We start from the raw sequence: 18,984 nt of genomic DNA on the forward strand, positions 1-18,984 counted from the left end.
TTTGTTTCTGGCTGTGCTGGGCTTTTGTTGCTGCACACAGGTTTTCTCTAGTCCAGCGAGCAGGGGGCTACTCTTTGTTACAGAGCCCAGGCTCGAGGAATGCAGGCTTCAGGAGCCTGCAGCATGTGGGCTCAGTAGTTGTGGCACACGGGCTTAGTTACTCTGTGGTGTCTGGGATCTTCCCAGACTAGGGATCGAACCCGTGTCCCCTGAAGGTAGATTCTTAACCACAGAGAAGCTCCAAGACTTTTTTTTTTTTTTTTTGGTCTAAATTAGTGTTATTTATCTGTGCTTCCCAGGTTCACGCTATAAACTATAAAATCCAATTCTCATGTCCCTAGAAGTTTCTTCTTTAAATGCACTAGCTAAACCTCCAGTATAATGTTAAATAGTGGTAGAAACAATGGGTATCTCAGCATTTCCCCATTAAGATGCTGGTTTTAGGACAGATATACATATATACATATTCATGTAACGTGAGTATTACTTAAGTCTTCTGTCTTGAATGTTTATCACACAAGTGTTGAATTCTGCCCAGGGTTTTCTGGCATCTGGATGATAAGTCTTTCCTCAAATCTGTTAATATAGTGCATCATATTAATAGATTTCCTAATACTGAGTCAACCTTTTGCTCCTGTTCATGGTGCATCGTTCCTTTACGTGGTGCTAAATTCTGTTCACTAGCACATTATCTAAAACTTTTATATCAATATCTGTAAGTGGAACTGACCTATCATTTTTTAATTTTTCATACTGTATTTATCAGGTTGTACTTATTCCCTTTTTATTTGCTTTCTTCCCTTTATGCTTGAATTATCTGGGTCTCGTTTAATTAAAAAATAAGGTTTCTTGATTTATTAAGTAAATATCTTTTCTATTCTGTCTCATTAACTTGTGATTTTATCTTTATTATTTTATCCTTTGTGCTTTTTAATTTACTTTTTGCTTCTTTTTCTAGTTTTAGGGGCTGGGAAAACTCATTTATTTTCTTTCCTTTTTCAGTTCAGTTGCTCAGTCATGTTCGACTCTTTGCAACCCCATGAACCGCAGTATGCCAGGCCACCCTGTCCATCACCAGCTCCCAGCGATTACTCAAACTCGTGTCCATTGAGTCAGTGATGCCATCCAACCATCTCATCCTCTGTCGTCCCCTTCTCCTTCTGCCCTCAATCTTTCCCAGCATCAGGGTCTTTTCAAATGAGTCAACTCTTTGCATCAGGTGGCCAAAGTATTGGAGTTTCAGCTTCAACATCAGTCCTTCCAATGAACACCCAGGACTGATCTCCTTTACGATGGACTGGTTAGATCTCCTTGTAGTCCAAGGGACTCTCAAGAGTCTTCTCCAACACCACAGTTCAAAAGCATCAATTCTTCGGTGCTCAGCTTTCTTTATAGTCCAACTTTCACATCCATACATGACCACTGGAAAAACCATAGCCTGACTAGACAGACCTTGTTGGAAAAGTAATGTCTCTGCTTTTTAATATGTTGTCTAGGTTGGTCATAGACAAGTAAATCTCACAAAGTCTGCTATGCTGAGTCTTCATTGGCATTTTTTAGAAATTCGTAATTTCAACTTATATTTCTCTTTCACCCAAGAGTTGTTCAATAGATGGTTTATTTACCCCCAGGTGAAAGGCCCCTTTAAAGAAAAAAATTATTAAATTCTATGATTCTTTTGCATTTTAATCAGAGTACTACCTGTAATGTATGTATGTCCATCACGGATACTGGCCTGTCATTTTCTTTTCTGTGTGATACCCTTGTCTGGTTGTGGTATCTGGGTGATGCTGATCTCATAGAATAAGTTCAGAAGTGTCCCTTCCTCTGCAGTTTTTTGGAATAGTTTCAGAAGGAGAGGTGGTGACTCTTTTCTAAATGTGGGTAGAATTCACCTGTGAAGCCATCTGGCCCTGGACTTTGGTTTGCTGGAAGTTTTTAAATTATTGATTCAATTTTATTACTGGTAATGCATCAGTTCGTATTTTCTATTTCTTCCTGGTTCTGCCTTGGGAGATTGTACATTGAGGAATCGGTCCATTTTTTTTCTTGCTCATCCATTTCACTAGCTTTTGTAATCTATTATGATCCTTTGCATTTCTGTGGTGTCAGCTGTAACTTCTCCTTTTCCATTTCTGATTTTATGGATTTGGGTCTCATCTTTTTTTCCTTGATGGGTCTAGCTGAAGGTTTATCAGTTTTGTTTATCTTTTCAAAGCAGTACCTGAATTCTTAAAACCAATACAGTATTCTTTAGGGTAATTAGGTTCATAAAGAAACTGAGCGTGAAGGTACGGGAATTGTTCATATACCTCCTACCCCTACACATGCACAGGCTCCCACTATTAGCCTCCCCCACTAGAGTGCACACTTATTACAACGGAGGAACCTACACGAACACACAATCACCACCCAGAGGCCACAGTTTATATTAGGGTTCACTCCTAACACTGACCATCCTACGGGCTGCACAATGTATAATGACATGTTTCTACCATTTTAGTATCACTGGAGCCATTTGATGGCTCTAAAAATCCTGTATGTGCTACCCACTCCCTCCTACTCCATTCATTTTCTTTTTTTTTCTTAACAAATTTTACTTTATTATTATTTTTGGCCACACCACACAGCATGCAGGATCTTAGTTCCCTGACCAGGGATCGAGCTCCACACTCCCAGCAGTGGAGGAGCAGAGTCTTAATCACTGGACCACTAGGGAAGTCTCACATTTGTTTTAACAGTATAAAAATATTCATTATTAATATCTTATTGATATTAAAATGCCTAAAATTAGAAACTAGATTAAAAGTTTGAACAAATGTATTTTTATATGAAAAATCATCATAAAGAAATCCATAGTATTCACTAGGTTTTTTAAACATATACATACTCTAAAAAATGACAGTTTACTCTTTTCCATCGACATTAGTGCCACTAAGACACTCTAATATGCTACCTTTATTGTCAATATCATCAAAGAAAGATCCGTTTGTATTTAATATACATTGTTTATTAAACTAGTAAAACAGACTAAGGCCCTTCAAGAACATGTCAACAACTATCTTAAAAGAAGCAGGAAATTCATTTTATCATAATTTTCCCATTGCCTGAGACTTCTGGTTAACTGAATTTTTACTTTATACTACCAATAATTTGTTCTTCACAGTCTATGACACTTATTTATTATATATACTTATTCTATCAATTAATATTTAATGACTGTCTATAATTCATCAGACTCTAACAATATCCTGGTGAAAATATGGATAAGATACCCCACCCTCATGGATGGTGAATGCATTTGTCACCCAGTCATGTCCGACTTTTTTGACCCCATGGACTGTAGCCCACCAAGCTCCTCTGTCCATGGAATTCTTCAGGCAAGAATACTGGAGTGGGTTACCATACCCTTCTCCAAGGGATCTTCCCAACCCAGGGATCGAACCCAGGGCTCCCACATTGCAGGCGGATTCTTTACTGTCTGAGCCACCAGGAAGCTACCCTTCTAAGCTTACATCTTAGTGGGGAGTTACAGATAAGAATCATAATGTATAGCAATATGTATTGTAAACTGACCGGGATGGGGTGGACCTGGAGACAGGTGGTGAATTAAGGTACAGCAGCCAATGAAAACTACTTTAAAGAGCTGATATTTGTCCAGAGACCTGATGAAGAAGTTGCCATGGAAAGATTTTAAGAAACGAGCTTCAGGGCAGTGGGCAAAGGAAGTGTAAAGATAGCTGAGGCAGAAACCAGCCTGGAGGGACAGTCTGGAGGTCAGTTTGCTATGGTGTGGAGAACAAACCAAAGAATGGACCGATATGAAGCAGAAGCTGGTAAGGACCAGATCACAAGGAAGCCATGAAAAGCAGTTTGGCTTTGACTCTGATTGGTACTGAGAGCAGTTATAGAATTTCAAGGTGGGTGGCAAATAGATTCTGATTTATGTTTTTTAATGATTACTGGTCACTAAATGGAGAATGGATTGAGAGGAGGCAGGAATGAGAGAGGAAAGCAGTCCACCCAAGAGGCTTGGTTCAGGTGGCCTAGATCACAGCAGTAGCGATGGAAAGGATGAATCAATACCTGTGGCATGCCCTGCACGGGAAGCAGACAGAACTTGCTGACAAGCTGACTTGCAGTTAGAGGGCAAAGAGCAGCGTCTAGGGTAACGCCTGTGGGGTGTCATTTACTGCAACAAAGATGAGAGAAGAGAGGAGGCACAGAAGAAAACAGTTCCTTTGAAGTAAGGCAAGGTCTGTCTTTCCCTAGACCTCACCCATCACCAAGCATGGAACTGAGAAGAGCAGAGGAAAAATATGTGAGCGTCAGATTATTCCAGCACCAGCTATCCAATCCAAAGTGTTAGAGTCACACACCTAGCCTATACCTGGGAGGTGGGTGTGGGAAAGGTAAGAATTTCTAAACAGCTATTCTACTGAAGTTTAAAAGCAAGCAGACTGTGTCTCAGAAACTGAAATGTGATCATACGATTGAAAGTGGCCTCAAAAGTTATGAAACTGGATCAACATGTTGTTCAGGAAGATGCAACTCAATGGAAAGAGGGGGTGGTTAGAACACAGATGAAAGCACCAACAGGAAAGAAGACTCTTCTATGTTTACTCCCCACGTGTTTCAGCATATTCAGAAAATGAAGTACCAAAAGGACCTCAAGAATGAGTAATCATCAGCTGGATCAAAAACTGCTGAGAAGTTTAACAGGGTAAAGACAGAGGACTGATGTCAACAATATGGCAGCAGTTGATTACCTGCATAAAATGCATTTTGTAAGTAGCAGAGACTCAAAAGCCAATTTGGAAAAAAAAAAAAAAAAGGAAAGCCAAACTGGGGGGAAAAGCCAAATTGGAATGGGTAAAAAAGAATACAGGAAGTGAAGAAATAAAGGTTAACAGCTACAGAATATCTTTTGAGAAATTTAGCTACAAACACATGAGATAAAAACAAAAGTTGACCCTTTTTAATCATAATGGCAGCTTAATTCCTAGCATGCTTCACAGAAATGTCACTATTATTCTTTAGCAATTAAAATACGTACAGTGCATGAAAACATAATTTTTGAATAGATTTTTTTTCTTACCTTCACTGATTAAATTTAATGTGTCTTGTTTTCCATCTCCTTCTTGTGACTGACCTGGATCCAGTGAAGTCTGAGAAAGGCTAACCTCAGCTGATAACTGGTCAAGGCTCTGATAACTTTTTCTGTAAGACAAAGGTGAAAGACTACTTTAACTTATTCCCACAATAAAAAAAAAAAAAACTTCTAGAGATATTCTTTAATGGTTTTCTCCAATTTACTGGCTCTCAGGCTCATTTCTCCCCATCTGCCCCCTAAACTTCATCTGTATCATGGTGGCAATAGAAACAGTTGTATCTTTCCCTCCGCCCTCTTTGGAGGTTGTTAAATCCACTAAAACAGGAAAAGAGAAACAACCTGTCAAACAAATTCAGTTCCTTTTGATGATCAAGTTAGTAAAGAAATAGGCACTTCTGGTCATTATCAATTGTCATTATCAATTGTGCATTGATATTGACTGGTCATTATCAATTGTGCAGAAAATCTCAAGTCTCTCAATACACAAATGAAACTAAAACTGACATAACTTTTGTTACGAGGATTGTGTCTCCTAAGCACAATACCTTGGGACTATTACAGATGATTTTTACATAAAAATAACAAATTATTGTTATCAATTCCTGTCACTGAGAAATTTTAAAAATGTTGGGTTGTAAAATACCTGTTTGTGTTAATACACCTTCAAGATGATTAACCTCCTTCCATCATCTATTGACAACTGTGAGCCCATTTCCTTTTTTTTTTAATTTATTTATTTTTAATTGAAGGATAATTGCTTTACAGTATTGTGTTGGTTTCTGCCAAACATCAGTAGGAATGAGCCCATTTTCTATTAAACAAATTCACTACAAATAAATTATAACAAATGAAAATTCAGTTATGACTGAAAAGTTAATGAATGTAAATGTTCAAATCTTCCTCATATTTGTTTTGTCAACATAAAACCAACTCAAAGAGATATATGCAGCTATGGTATTACTGACATTTCAGGTATGTGACAAAGCTCAGTATTATTTCTAAATATAAATGATCCAGGAAGAGGAGCACATTTTTCAGGTTCAACACTTATTTCCAAAGGTAGTCAAACCCTATCTAATTTCCTAGAAGTGTTATAATAATATTGTAGAAAATATATATAATCTAAGTGACCTATTACATAGCTCTTGAAATGGCAACCCACTCCAGTATTCTTGCCTGGAGAATCCCATGGACAGAGGAGCCTGGTGGGCTACAGTCCACGGGGTCGCAAAGAGTCGGACACGACTGAGCGACTTCACTTCTCTATTCATACACACAAGAGGAGGCTCACAGATTTAGCCGGTGTGTGTGTATTAAGTATACAGGGGATATAACTGGCACCTATTTGTTTTTTCCTTTAAGAAATGAGGTGAAGGTGAGGTGACAGAATAGCTTCCTAGCTTACAATGTGAGCACTTTCTCACTTTACAACAGTGATGACTTCAAATGTTGAGAGTATAAAAGTTCTTACTCATAATTTTAAATAGCAAGATAGTCTCTGTAGGAAACTTCAGAGATAATTATAACAGATAACACACATACATAACATGTAACAAAAAATAATACCCAGAAAGAAAAACACCAATATAGTATACTAACACATATATATGGAATTTAGAAAGAAGGTAACAATAAATCTGTATGCAAGACAACAAAAGAGACGCAGATGTATTGAACAGCCTTTTGGACTCTGTGGGAGAGGGCGAGGGCGGGATGATATGGGAAAATAGAACTGAAACATGTAAAATATCATATGTGAAACTAATCGCCAGTCCAGGTTTGATGCATGAGACAGGGTGCTTGGGGCTGGTGCACTGGGATGACCCAGAGGGATGGGATGGGGAGGGACATGGGAGTGGGGTTCAGGATGGGGAACACATGTACACTCATGGCGGATTCAAGTCAATGTATGGCAAAACCAATACGATATTGTAAAGTAAAATAAATGATTAAAAAATGATACCCAATATTTATATGTATATATATTTATATAGTACTTATCAAATGCTAGGCAGTGTTCTACATGTACATATATATTAAGTTCCTTAATGCTCATGGCTACCAGAAGAGGTTGGAATTATTATCATCCCCACTTTACAGAAGAGGACTGGGACACAGGAGATGAGATTTGCACCTGGTTGCTAAGTCACTTCAGTCGTGTCCGACTCTGTGCGACCCCATAGATGGTGGCCCACCAGGCTCCCCCGTCCCTGGGATTCTCCAGGCAAGAACACTGGACTGGGTTGCCATTTCCTTCTCCAATGCATGAAAGTGAAAGGTGAAAGTGAAGTCGTTCAGTCGTGTCCGACTCTTAGCGACCCCATGGACTGCAGCCTACCAGGTTCCTCTGTCCATGGGATTTTCCAGGCAAGAGTACTGGAGTGGGGTGCCATTGCCTTCTCCGTTGCACTTGGTAGCCTGGCTCTAACTCTCTCCCAATAATTACTACACTATCTCCTCTCTAGTGTAAAGAGAAAAGACTCGGCTTCCTATTAGAAGCCCTTCTTAAACAGCAGCTCAGTTTGCTAAGACAGATCATGGAAACTATACTGTATTTAATCAAAGCACTGACAATTTCCCTTGATTTCCAGTAAAATTTTATTTCTTTAGCTATAGCAGGAAGCAGGAATGGAAGAATTTAATAAAGGAAGGTATAAATAAGTTTCTTTTCCAAGTTATTTTTCTGTGTCTAACTGGTAGAAGACTTGCCTTTTAAAATGAAGGACTAAAAAATAAATAAATAAAATAAATAAATAAATAATAAAATGAAGGGCTTAGGATGTTTCTGATGCTGCTATTTCACTATAGAAAACTTGTTCATATTGATATTATTCAACTAAAAATGTATGAATGGAAATATTTACAAACAACAAAATACCCAGAACTAAAAAGTCTCTGTGACTAAGGACTGAGAACTTGGTGGCACACATTTACAGGCTCTCCAAGACTGGGTCACCCACTGAGGGAGGAAAGTGCAGGAAGACATCCTATGAGGGGTGTGCTTCCTGTGTGACCTGCTGAAGTACCTTTCAGAGAATCGCACTTCTACGTCCAAAGTGACTTCAGGACCTCTCTACCCTTTAGAGGATAATCCTTGAGCTTACAGGCTTTATGTACTTCACCAAATGCCAATGGAAATAAAAATAGAATTTGGTAGACAATGATATTTTGAAGCAAAAATAAAAATTCCAAGCCAAAACTAAGCACCTTATTCATAAGATATTATGAATAAGCTATGAATATGAATAAGACATTATGAATATCTTATTAGTACTATACAATATCTTCCTTGCATGAACCTATTTCCCAGCATCTGACAGGAATCTAGTTCGGCTGCTTTCAGTAATGACAAAGAATGGCTTTGGTTACCACTTTTTTTTTTTTTTATCATATTTGCAATGTAACTGGCAACTCCATCTGACAAACATTTTGTTGTCATGGAGTAAACTATCTATTGGAGTTGTGTCTTTAAAAGTCTTATCTTGGAATCCTATACTCACTAAAACCACTGTAAGATTTAAGGGTATCCCATGGCTAAGTCAGGCTTCCCTAGTGGCCTCAGATGGTAAACTGTCTGCTAGCAACCCAGGTTCGATCCCTGGGTTGGGAAGATCCCTAAAGAAGGAAACGGCAACCCATTCCAGTATTCTTGCCTGGAAAATTCCATGGACAGAGGACCCTGGTAGGCTACAATCCATGGGATCACAAGGAGTCGGACACAACTGAGAGACTTCACTTTCTTTCTTTCTTTTGTAGCTAGGTTGGTAAAGAATCTGCCTGCAATGCAGAAGACCCAGGTTCAGTCGCTGGGTTGGGAAGATCCTCTGGAGATGGAAATAGTAACCCTATCCAGTATTCTTGCCTGGAGAATCCTATGGACAGAGGTACCCTGGCAGGGTACAGTCCATGGGGTCGCAAGAGTCAGACATGACTTAGCGACTAAATCACCACCATCACCAGATACACCAAACCAGGTAACAGTCTGTTCCTATTTCTCAGAGTTGAATTTTTTGAACGGCAAGAGCTTAATCAAAATAGGAACCCAGATAGTAAGAGTCATGTGTTGACTATATAAAAGTTCACAGTTTACTCTATGCCATTACATTGTTAAATATAATTTAAAATTGTAGGAACTGTTGCGAGCACTTGAGACATAACAAAATTCATAGCATTCAATTTCTTACTATAGCAACATTTAAAAACCACTCAAATTCAAACTCCTGTATATAGAACTGGGTACCAAAATAAAGGCAAATCAAAGGAAACTGAGTGATAAGTCAGTTCAATTATAAGTAAATTTTTCTACAATCTTATACTTCATATCAATGCAGACACAATGTTGTGGCTTATCTACATTACCTATTTGCCCATTAGACATCTTGAGGTCAATAATAAGTTACATTATCTGGTAGTCACTGGACAACAGAGAGTGTGATAAACAGAAGAATAAACTATCCACATGTAGAAAATAGAAACAAATACATGCACACAATCTATACACAGAGGCACATCACTGTGCATGGAATCCATTCTTTTTATTCTTGGTTTGATTTCCACAGAAGTATGTTTAAGGAACAAAGTAAGCATTTGTTACAGCAGAACATCTATAAACTTTTAATTTACTAAAAATGGAAGGATTCAAGGGAGCTTAAAAGAGGACAAAATGTGAGTCAGGTCAATACAAAATGTAATTTATAAAAGATTTCTACAACCTCAGTGCTTTAGACACACATGAGAAGGAGAACCTGGAATACACAGGAAGTGATTCTATCTAATGCACCGGAAATCATTAAGAAAAACAGGCCTAAGTAGTAGATCATAAAGGACATAAAAACCTCATCATTCTTCATGATTTTGTGAATGGCAGCTAAATTGGAAGACGATGATAAATTTAGAAAACTAAAAAAAAGTGTAAGTAGAAAATATATATATGGTGACGATGGATCTGATCTGGGATGGGAATAATCTAACAAAGTTACGTAACAGGTAATCTAACAAGATGGTATACCAGATATTTAACAAGCTCAAGTGACCTAGACTTTGCATATAAAGATATATATTAAAACAGAACTTAGGGGAAAGAAACAAGAATCAGTTGCTCGGTGTGCGTGTTAGGGAGTGTGCCTTATATATTTATTTACTGTTGAGCTTTTACAGTAATGCCTTAAAAATTTTTTTAAATGATACGCCTATGTTTGAAATAAAAGAAGAGATATAATAAAATCCCACATAACTAACCTTGTCAGTCTAAATAATCTAGAAATAAATTTGAAATGATATGTTTAAAGCTTTATAAACAGTGTAGTAAATGGAAATAAATTTAAGATCTCTTGTGAAAGGGGTCCTTCCATGACAAGGTGATCACAGCCAAGTTACCCAACGGGTCATTTTACCACAAAATTCATTACATCAAACAGCACACTCTCTTTCTTCTAAAACCCAAGTGGGCAAATACATTTACAGAGCCTCTGGAGAAATTAACTACAGACCTTCCATATCCTTAGCATGAAATTTCAATGACTCATTACAGGGTCAGTTTCTTTCTCCAAATTATTAAGAGAGCTAATATTCCTTGTTAAGGAGGCTCTGGCTACCTCCTTCGCAATTTGCAGTTTCTCACAAATGTTTGTTAGACTTATTTAAGACACTGATAAAATGAAGAGGAAATTGGTGATTGGCTCAGTTCTATAGCTTTGGCCTGTATTATAAATTTGAGGAGAGCCCAAACTGTATCTTGATGAAAAGCTATGATGTGTCTCAAACATGACTTATATATAGTACTACTCTGTTCTGAAAACCCATGTCTACATGAAAAAGTTGGTATGATTAATTTCAAACAACTGGGAATTTGTTGGTCATTTTAAATTTAGATAGGGCTTTAAGAGCTCTCTACGAAATAGCAGGATATCAGGTGAATGGTACTGTCTAAACATGAAAGATATAAGGCTATATAAGAGTCCAAACAGAAAAGATTATATAGACTATAAATAAATACAGACTTATCAGAAAGGGATTAGGTGCCAGGCAATTTACTACCTCAAATGACTCTTACAATTCCGTTTAAATAAGCATTACCCCCACCCCAGTATTACATGTGCAGAAACAAAAAGCAAGGAGTCATGCTTAGTGTTAAACAGCAAGGAAGCAACAGAAATACGTTCAAATCCTGACTTTAAACTCTAGGTATGGGGATCTCAGCACTGCCCTAAGGGCGTACTTTTGCTCAGGGATATCAGTTTGGCAATAGGGTCACAGAAAAGCAGTGCCAACATCAGAGGTCTGGCGAGATTAAAGACTGATGATGCCAGGAAGGAAAGGGTATCCTTTCTTAACCTAATGGAGTCAAGTCAAGAGGGACAAAATCTGGATCCATTCTAAACAGGCAGTTTCGCTGCATTCTTTTCTGAGACTGCAGTTACTCCTGTTGCTACTACAATATTTTGTAGAAGACAGCCACTATTACTACATGCGGAGGTAACCCAGAAATAAATCTTCCACTTGGATGTCCTTACTGGTTCCCCAGTGGGCAGCTCTATGGGCCGGCAGTGGTATGTACATGTCTTTCTGCTAAAATATTTTACCACCCACTATGTAAAGTGACAACATAGATATTGTAATAAAAAGCACAGTTACTAGTCTTTTGTCAAGATGTAGTAATATTTTTGCAGTTATAAAAGCAGGAGCATCTTATGTTATAGATAAGTATACTAAGTATTGCTATAGCCAGTCCAGGTTTGATGCATGATACAGGATGCTTGGGGCTGGTGCACTGGGATGACCCAGAGGGATGGTATGGGGAGGGAGGTGGGAAGGGGGTTCAGGATGGGGAACACGTGTATACCCGTGGCGGATTCATGTTGATGTATGGCAAAACCAATACAATATTGTAAAAGTAATTAACCTCCAATTAAAATAAATAAATTTATATTTAAAAAAGAAAAAAAGTCTTCAATTATAAATCAGAAATACAAATAAATATTTTTGCATACATTAAATGTGTCAAAGAAAGATAAAATTATATCCTAGCATAATAAGATATATTGTAGTTATTTATACCTTTCATAGGATATAAGGGGAACTAGGTTCCAATTCATGAAAGACCCAGTCAACACCTTGACTCATACTCAGTGTGGTGCAGGAGATGATGAAGAGAGTTCTACTGATTCATTTTGTAAATAACTGGCTCCCTATTTATCTCTAACAATCAATGAAACTAACAGGCAAGTAAACATAAAAGCCTCCAGCAATCTTTTTTAAACAACAAAAGGTAAAAATTTATTTTGAGTTCTATCTCTGAAATGAGAAAAATCACAGAGGAAAGCAGGCAGAAATTAGGTCTGTGCTAAGACATTCCTTGTAGAAATGCCAGGCCACTAATTACCTAGTGAAAGGTGGCCTACGAAGCACAAAAAGAAGTATATTGCTCTACCAGTGAAGGGCTTCCCAAGAGGCGCAGTGGTAAAGAACCTGCCTGCCAATGCAGGAGACGCAGGATACGTGGGTTCAATCCCTGGGTTGGGAAGATCCCCTGGAAGAGGAAATGACAACCCACTTCAGTAGTCTTGCCTGGTTAAATCCCATGGACAGAGGAGCTTGGAAGGCTACAGTCCATGGGATTGCAAAGAGTTGGGCACGACAGAGTATGCATGCACTACCAGTGAAATTTTTAAAAAGGCTTTTACAAAAAAAAAAAAAAAAAAAACAGAAAAAAAAAGAGAGAGAGGGGGATGGAAAAAAAAGGAGAGAGAAGAGAGGGAGGAGACAGGGAAACAGATGAAGGAGGGACAAAGGTAAGGGGAGAGAGAACCGAAGGAGATGGAGGGGGAGCAGAGAAAACTATCAGAAAAGTCAGCTGAAGATATGACAATAAAGACACTGAAAACAATTACCATGATGGGAAAGTGACTAAAAGCCAAAAGAAGGTAACACGATTTCCAAGTTCTGAAATGAAGACTACCTAAAGAAAGAGAGCCTAAGATTGTGCGGCTCTCAACGGGGGAGACAGTTTCTAAGTGAAACGGTCCTGAATCCTGGGACAAAGAAAAAGGAAAAGGATCTTGTGGCCATGGGTGGAGTGATTATCTTCAATATCCCCCCAAAATTAGATTTATTGAAAAATGAACAGAACTCTTTCAGACCCACCAAGAACAAGTAAATTTCTTTCTATCCTTTTATGACATGGAATTTTGTGTTCAAGCATGAAAATTAGTTCTAACGTAAAAACAAACACCACAGCTAGAATTCAAATATAGATGGCTCATTAAATACAAGCTCACTGACATAACTGAAGGACTGGCTGAAGATTCAGTAGAGGAGAAGTAGGTAGCTAATATAATACTACATAAGCGTTTCTCAATGTCTTTACTTCTCCAGGGTGCCTTGGCTTTGTAACATTACCACATTCACTGCCTTAATATAACCTTACCAAGCCAAAATAGTCTTAAATCATACTTTTGCTCTAAGCTAATAATGAATTCAGAAAAGTATTAGAAACCAAAGTGGACAGTCATATGTTTCAGTACAACTAAGTTTGTAATTAGTTGGGGGGAAAAAAAAAAAAAGTGTTACACTTACTCATACCACTGTTTATTGTGTTTTCGGTAAAGCAACGTATCCAAGGCAACAGCATTGACATCCAGAGCTCCTGGGGAAGGCCACTGGTTGGTGAGGTGGGCAGTTAACTCTTGTCTCGATCTTAAATCATTATTCTTTAGCACAGTCCTGTGAATATTAAGATGGTGAGTGCTTTTGTCTTCACTGTTCTGCAATGGCAGAGGAACCTAACGGCATCAATTTAGGCCCCCAAATGCACCTTTTAAAAATGGAATGTTAACAGACTGGGGACAGAACTACAGGAAGGCTGGTTGGGCTAAGACTGCTCTGTCTCCTGCAGTATGTGTTTCTCATTCTTTCTCTACCTGCTGTAACAAATCGCTACCTGTGAAATTCAGGCTTCCTATCTTTTCCCCAGCGATATTATAACGGACTAAGGGACCCAAGCTGCACTTGACATCTTAACTAAAAATAATGGTGATATCTTAAAAGTTACAGGTGATCAGATGCCAATAAAAACATAAAAGAAAGTGGAGATTCCATCTGTATGATTATCTAGCTTCAAAATTCACAATGTTGAAGTAATAGTAAACAAAAGAATTAAATAAAAATAAAATATAGAAAAATATAAAATAAAAACTATGAGGTTCCTGTAACTGTTCTTGATAGAAATGACTACCAGTAAATCTTCATGAAAATAATTTCCTCAATGACAACTGCATTGAACCATATACTCTACAGGAAATTTTCTACAGAATGAAGCCACTGTAACAACTCATGGTTTTATTTTCATCTTTTGTAAAGCTATTACTCATTAATACAACTTAGAAAAGAACTAGCTTTCTGCCAATATTTCAATTTCACAAAACTAATTCAACATTTGAACTGTTAGTTCAATTAAAAGCATAATTCTTTTTGCAAAGCTCTAATTCTACCTCTAAAATACCTTAAAATATCACCTAGGCAACCTGCATTCTCAAGCAGGAGTCCAGGACTTTAGTGTCCCAAGGTTCTGAACAATCAGCTCAGAGGCAGGAAGTAAAATGTGCTTTCCACTAACTTTCGTAGACCACAGTCCTGCTGTGGGTGGCAGACAGTCGTCAGTGTACTAGCTAGCATGACAATCCTGCACTGAGAAGGCCAACCTGCACACCACCACTGGCTATTAACCATGATTCTAATGGAGTGATCCCACTTTTAAATGTCTCTACAAGCTACAAACAAATATTCTCATTTTACAGAGATCTGATTTTATCTGTGTGCATTTAAAACATTTGTTCCACTATGTCCATAATGAAACATTATCTGATGTAAACAACAGACTTTCTCCTAAAATTGGAATGCTAGAAATGAAATAGGCAGAGTTCAGTGAGAATGTCTCCCATTAAGATACTACCTTAGGCAAGGTTCAACTATTTCATTTCACTAGAGAAGGAATGAAACACTTTAAAAGGTACATTTTTAAAAGTACTTTAAAGGTACATTTTAAAAAGGTTCTAGGGTACTTTAACATTAGTTTTTACAAAAACAGTAAAGAGGGATTAGAAAACTTCTAAGACTGACAGAAAAATTGTGTAAAGCAGAAATGGTGGTTACTGCCCAGAGAATCTATTAAAATAAACTACCTTTATTTTGGGCTCTATTACTACATTTTTCTCTTTCACATACTCTTTAGGGTTTCCAGTGGTTTTCACTGGAGAACAGAATCTCGAAGTCATAACTGGCCCACAGGAAATATTCACAGCAGAATACAAGGAAGGCATATAGGCATCTGAGGAAAGGACACTGGCAAAACTCAGTTAATGAAAAGTAAGTGCACCACCTCCACTTCAGAATATGTTGTGGAAAGTGAAAGCTTTTACACCACGTAGAATGGAAAAAGGGACTGAATCTTCACAGAACTTTTTACACACTATTTGCCCGTGGATAATTTTTGCCCATTGATGAATTAAATATTGTCTTTTTCTGTGGGAACCTGCCTGTCCTCTGGAACAGGATATAAGAGATTTCAGTGTATTGAACAGGCCTAGTTTTTCATCCATGCCACACCTGGTTCCCACCATATGTGAGGAATGTGGACAGAGGAAATCCTAGCGCTTGCCCTGCGGCTGTGGAAAGGAAAGCTTCCTGGAGGATCCTGGTATGGGGACCCTTGCTCTTACCACCCCAGTACACTAGGGGGCAGGCAAGTGAACTGGTTAGGTTGAGAACACCACCCCTGAATTCCAAATCTTGACCAGAGTTCTCTTCCGGTGATAAACAGACAAGCAGTTCATTTGTTCTAGCAGTGAGGTCCTGATCAAAATGTACCAGTAAAGAGACATTCCTATTTCCCAACCGTCTGAAGGAGCTTGGCCTGCTGCTAACATTTAAGGTTAATAATTCTACAGAAAGATGCACTAAGAGAAAATTGTTTAATTTACTAAGAAAGTAGAAATAATATATGTATTCCAGCTAATTTTTAACAGCTTTCCTGTAGTATTTACCTCTGAATTGGTGGATAACTAATTTCTCTTTAGATTCTCAGTAGGAATTATTTAGGAATTTGGCCACACCCACACAATTCAGTCTTATCCTCCTCAGCTTTACTGAAGCATAATTGATAATTTAAAATTGTATATTTAAAGTAAACAACTTGATGATTTGATATACAGTGTGAAATAATAATCACACTCAAACTAATTAACACATTCAACACCTAACATAGTTAACTTCTTTTTTTTGTGATGAGAACACTTAAGATCTACCCTGTTAGAAAATTTCAAGTATACAATAATGTTAACTACAGTCACTTTGTCATAAATTAGATCTCCAGAATTTGTTCATCTTACGTAATAGAAACTCTGTACTTCTGAATTTTATCTCCCTAAATCCCTGCCTCTCCAGGCTCTGATAACAACCATTTCATTCCATTTCTATGAATTTGACTTCTTTGGAGTTCACATATAAGTGGGATCATACAGTTTTTGTCTTTCTGCATCTAGTTCATTTCACTTAGCATAATGTCATCCATGTTGTCATGAATGGTAGGATTTCCTTCATTTTTAAGGCTCCATTATCATCCATTGTATATGTTTGTATATAGACACAGTGTCTTTATATATCACATATTCTTTATCCATTCATCCATGGACACATGGACACTGAAATTACCTCTATCTCTTGGTTACTATCACTAATGCTGAAATTAACATGACAGTGTGCTATCGCTTCAAGAGAAAGGCTTTAATTTCCTAGGCCTTCCCTGAGTTCCAAAGAAGAGATTCAAGCAGTTTTGAATTTAGGGAAATGAGGGAATGCAGACACAAAGGGAAAGCAGTCAAGAAACAACAGCTCACATAAACAGAAAATTATAGCAGACTGACAACAGAAATCAAAGATGATACAAACAACTGGGGAGATATATCATGTTCCTGGATTGGGAGAAATGGACACTGTGAAAATGACAATCCTACCAGAAGCAATCCACAGATTCAATGCAATCTCTATCAAATTACCAATGGCATTTTTCACAAAACTAAAACAAAAAAATTTCACAACTTGTATGTAAACACAAAAGACCCCAAAAAGGCAAAGCAATTTTGAAGGAAAAGAATGGAGCTGGAGGAATCAACCTCCTGACTTCAGACTATACTACAAAGCTACAATCACCAAGATAATATAGTACTGGCACAAAAGCAGAAATATAGACCAATGGAACAAGATGGAACGCCCAGAGATAAAATTACACACCCATGGGCACCTTGTCCTTGACAAAGGGGGGCAAGAACATACAATGGAGAAAAGACAGTCTCTTCCATAAGCGGCGCTGCGAAAACTGACAGCTACATGGAAAAGAATGAAATTAGAACACTTCCTAATACCACACACAAATATACACTCAAAATGGATTGAAGACCAAATGCTAAGACCAGAAACTATAAAATTCTTAGAGGAAAACACAGGCAGAATGCTTTTTGACAAAAATTACATCAAGATCCTCTATGAGCCACTTTCTAGAGTAATGGAAATAAAAATAAACAAGTGGGACCTAACTAATAAAAGTTTTTGCACAGCAAAGGAAACTATAAAAAAGGTGAAGACTACCCTCAGAATGGGAGAAAATAACATCAAATAAAACAATTGACAAACGATTAATCTCCAAAATATACAAGTAGCTCATGCAGCTCAATACCAGAAAAACAAACAACCCAATCAAAAAGTGGACAGAAGACCTAAACAGACATTTCTCCAAAGAAGACATACAGATGGCCAACAGTCACATAGAAAAATGCTCAACATTGCTCATTATTAGAGAAATGAAAATCAAAACTACAATGAGGTATTACATCATACCAGTCAGAATGGCCATCATCAAAAAATCTACAAATAATAAATGCTGGAGAGGGTGTGGAGAAAAGGAAACCCCCTTGCACTGTTGGTGGGAATGTAAATTCATACAGCCACTATATATAACAGAATATTGTTGTTGTTGTTCACTCACTCAGTTGTGTCCGACTCTTTGTAACCCCTCTGGACTGTAGCCTGCTGGGTTCCTCTGTCCATGGGATTCTCCAGGCAAGAATACTGGAGTGGGTTGCCATTTCCTTCTCCAGTATAACAGTATGGATATTCCTTAAAAAACTAGGAATAAAACTACCATATGACCCAACAATCCTACTATTGGGCATATACTTCGAGAAAACAGTAATTGAAAAAAAAAACATATACCCCAGTGTTCACTGCAGCACTATTTATAATAGCTAGGACATGGAAGAAACCTAGATACCCACCAACAGATGAATAGGTAAAGAAGCTGTGGTACATATATACAACGGAATACTAAGCCATAAAAAGAAATGCATTTGAGTCAGTTCTAGTGAGGTGGATGAACCAAGAGCCTATCAAACAGATAAGTCAGAAAGAAAAAAACAAACTTCTTATATTCACATATATATAGGGAATCTAGAAAGGTGGTACTGATAAGCCTACTTTCAGGGTGCAAGTGGAGACACAGCCACAGAGAAAAGACTTATGGACACAGTGGGGGAAGGAGACGGTGGACTGATTGAGAGTAACATGGAAACATGTATGTTACCACATGTAAAATAGATAGCCAGTGGGAATATGCTGTATGATGCAGGGCCAAATCTGGTGCTCCTTGACAACCTACAGGGATGAGATGAGGTGGGAGGTGGGAGGGAGGTTCAAGAATGTTGCTGTATGGCAGAAACCAACACAATATTGTAAAGTAATTATCTTCCAATTAAAGATAAAACACAAAAAATATAGCTCAGTGATAACAGAGTCTTAATTCCTCCTCAAGGGATATACCTAAC

The 18,984-nt window shown here is 37.8% G+C and overlaps 1 protein-coding gene across 4 annotated transcripts in view; it reads right to left on the minus strand.

The window, feature by feature from the left end:
- Window positions 1–18,984, minus strand: part of LOC102171502 (RUN domain-containing protein 3B) — a 176,280-nt gene that overhangs the window by 16,256 nt on the left and 141,040 nt on the right. For 2 of the 4 annotated variants that reach the window (XM_018047301.1, XM_018047302.1), the window contains 2 exons: window positions 13,688–13,834; window positions 5,099–5,220 (listed from right to left, as the gene is read on the minus strand). In XM_018047301.1, coding sequence (XP_017902790.1) covers window positions 5,099–5,220; window positions 13,688–13,834 — 269 coding nt within the window. The remainder of the gene's footprint in view (window positions 1–5,098; window positions 5,221–13,687; window positions 13,835–18,984) is intronic. The other 2 variants (XM_018047304.1, XM_018047303.1) reach the window with 1 other exon arrangement.

The sequence above is a fragment of the Capra hircus genome, chromosome 4, assembly GCF_001704415.2.
Source record: "Capra hircus breed San Clemente chromosome 4, ASM170441v1, whole genome shotgun sequence".
NCBI lineage: Eukaryota > Metazoa > Chordata > Mammalia > Artiodactyla > Bovidae > Capra > Capra hircus.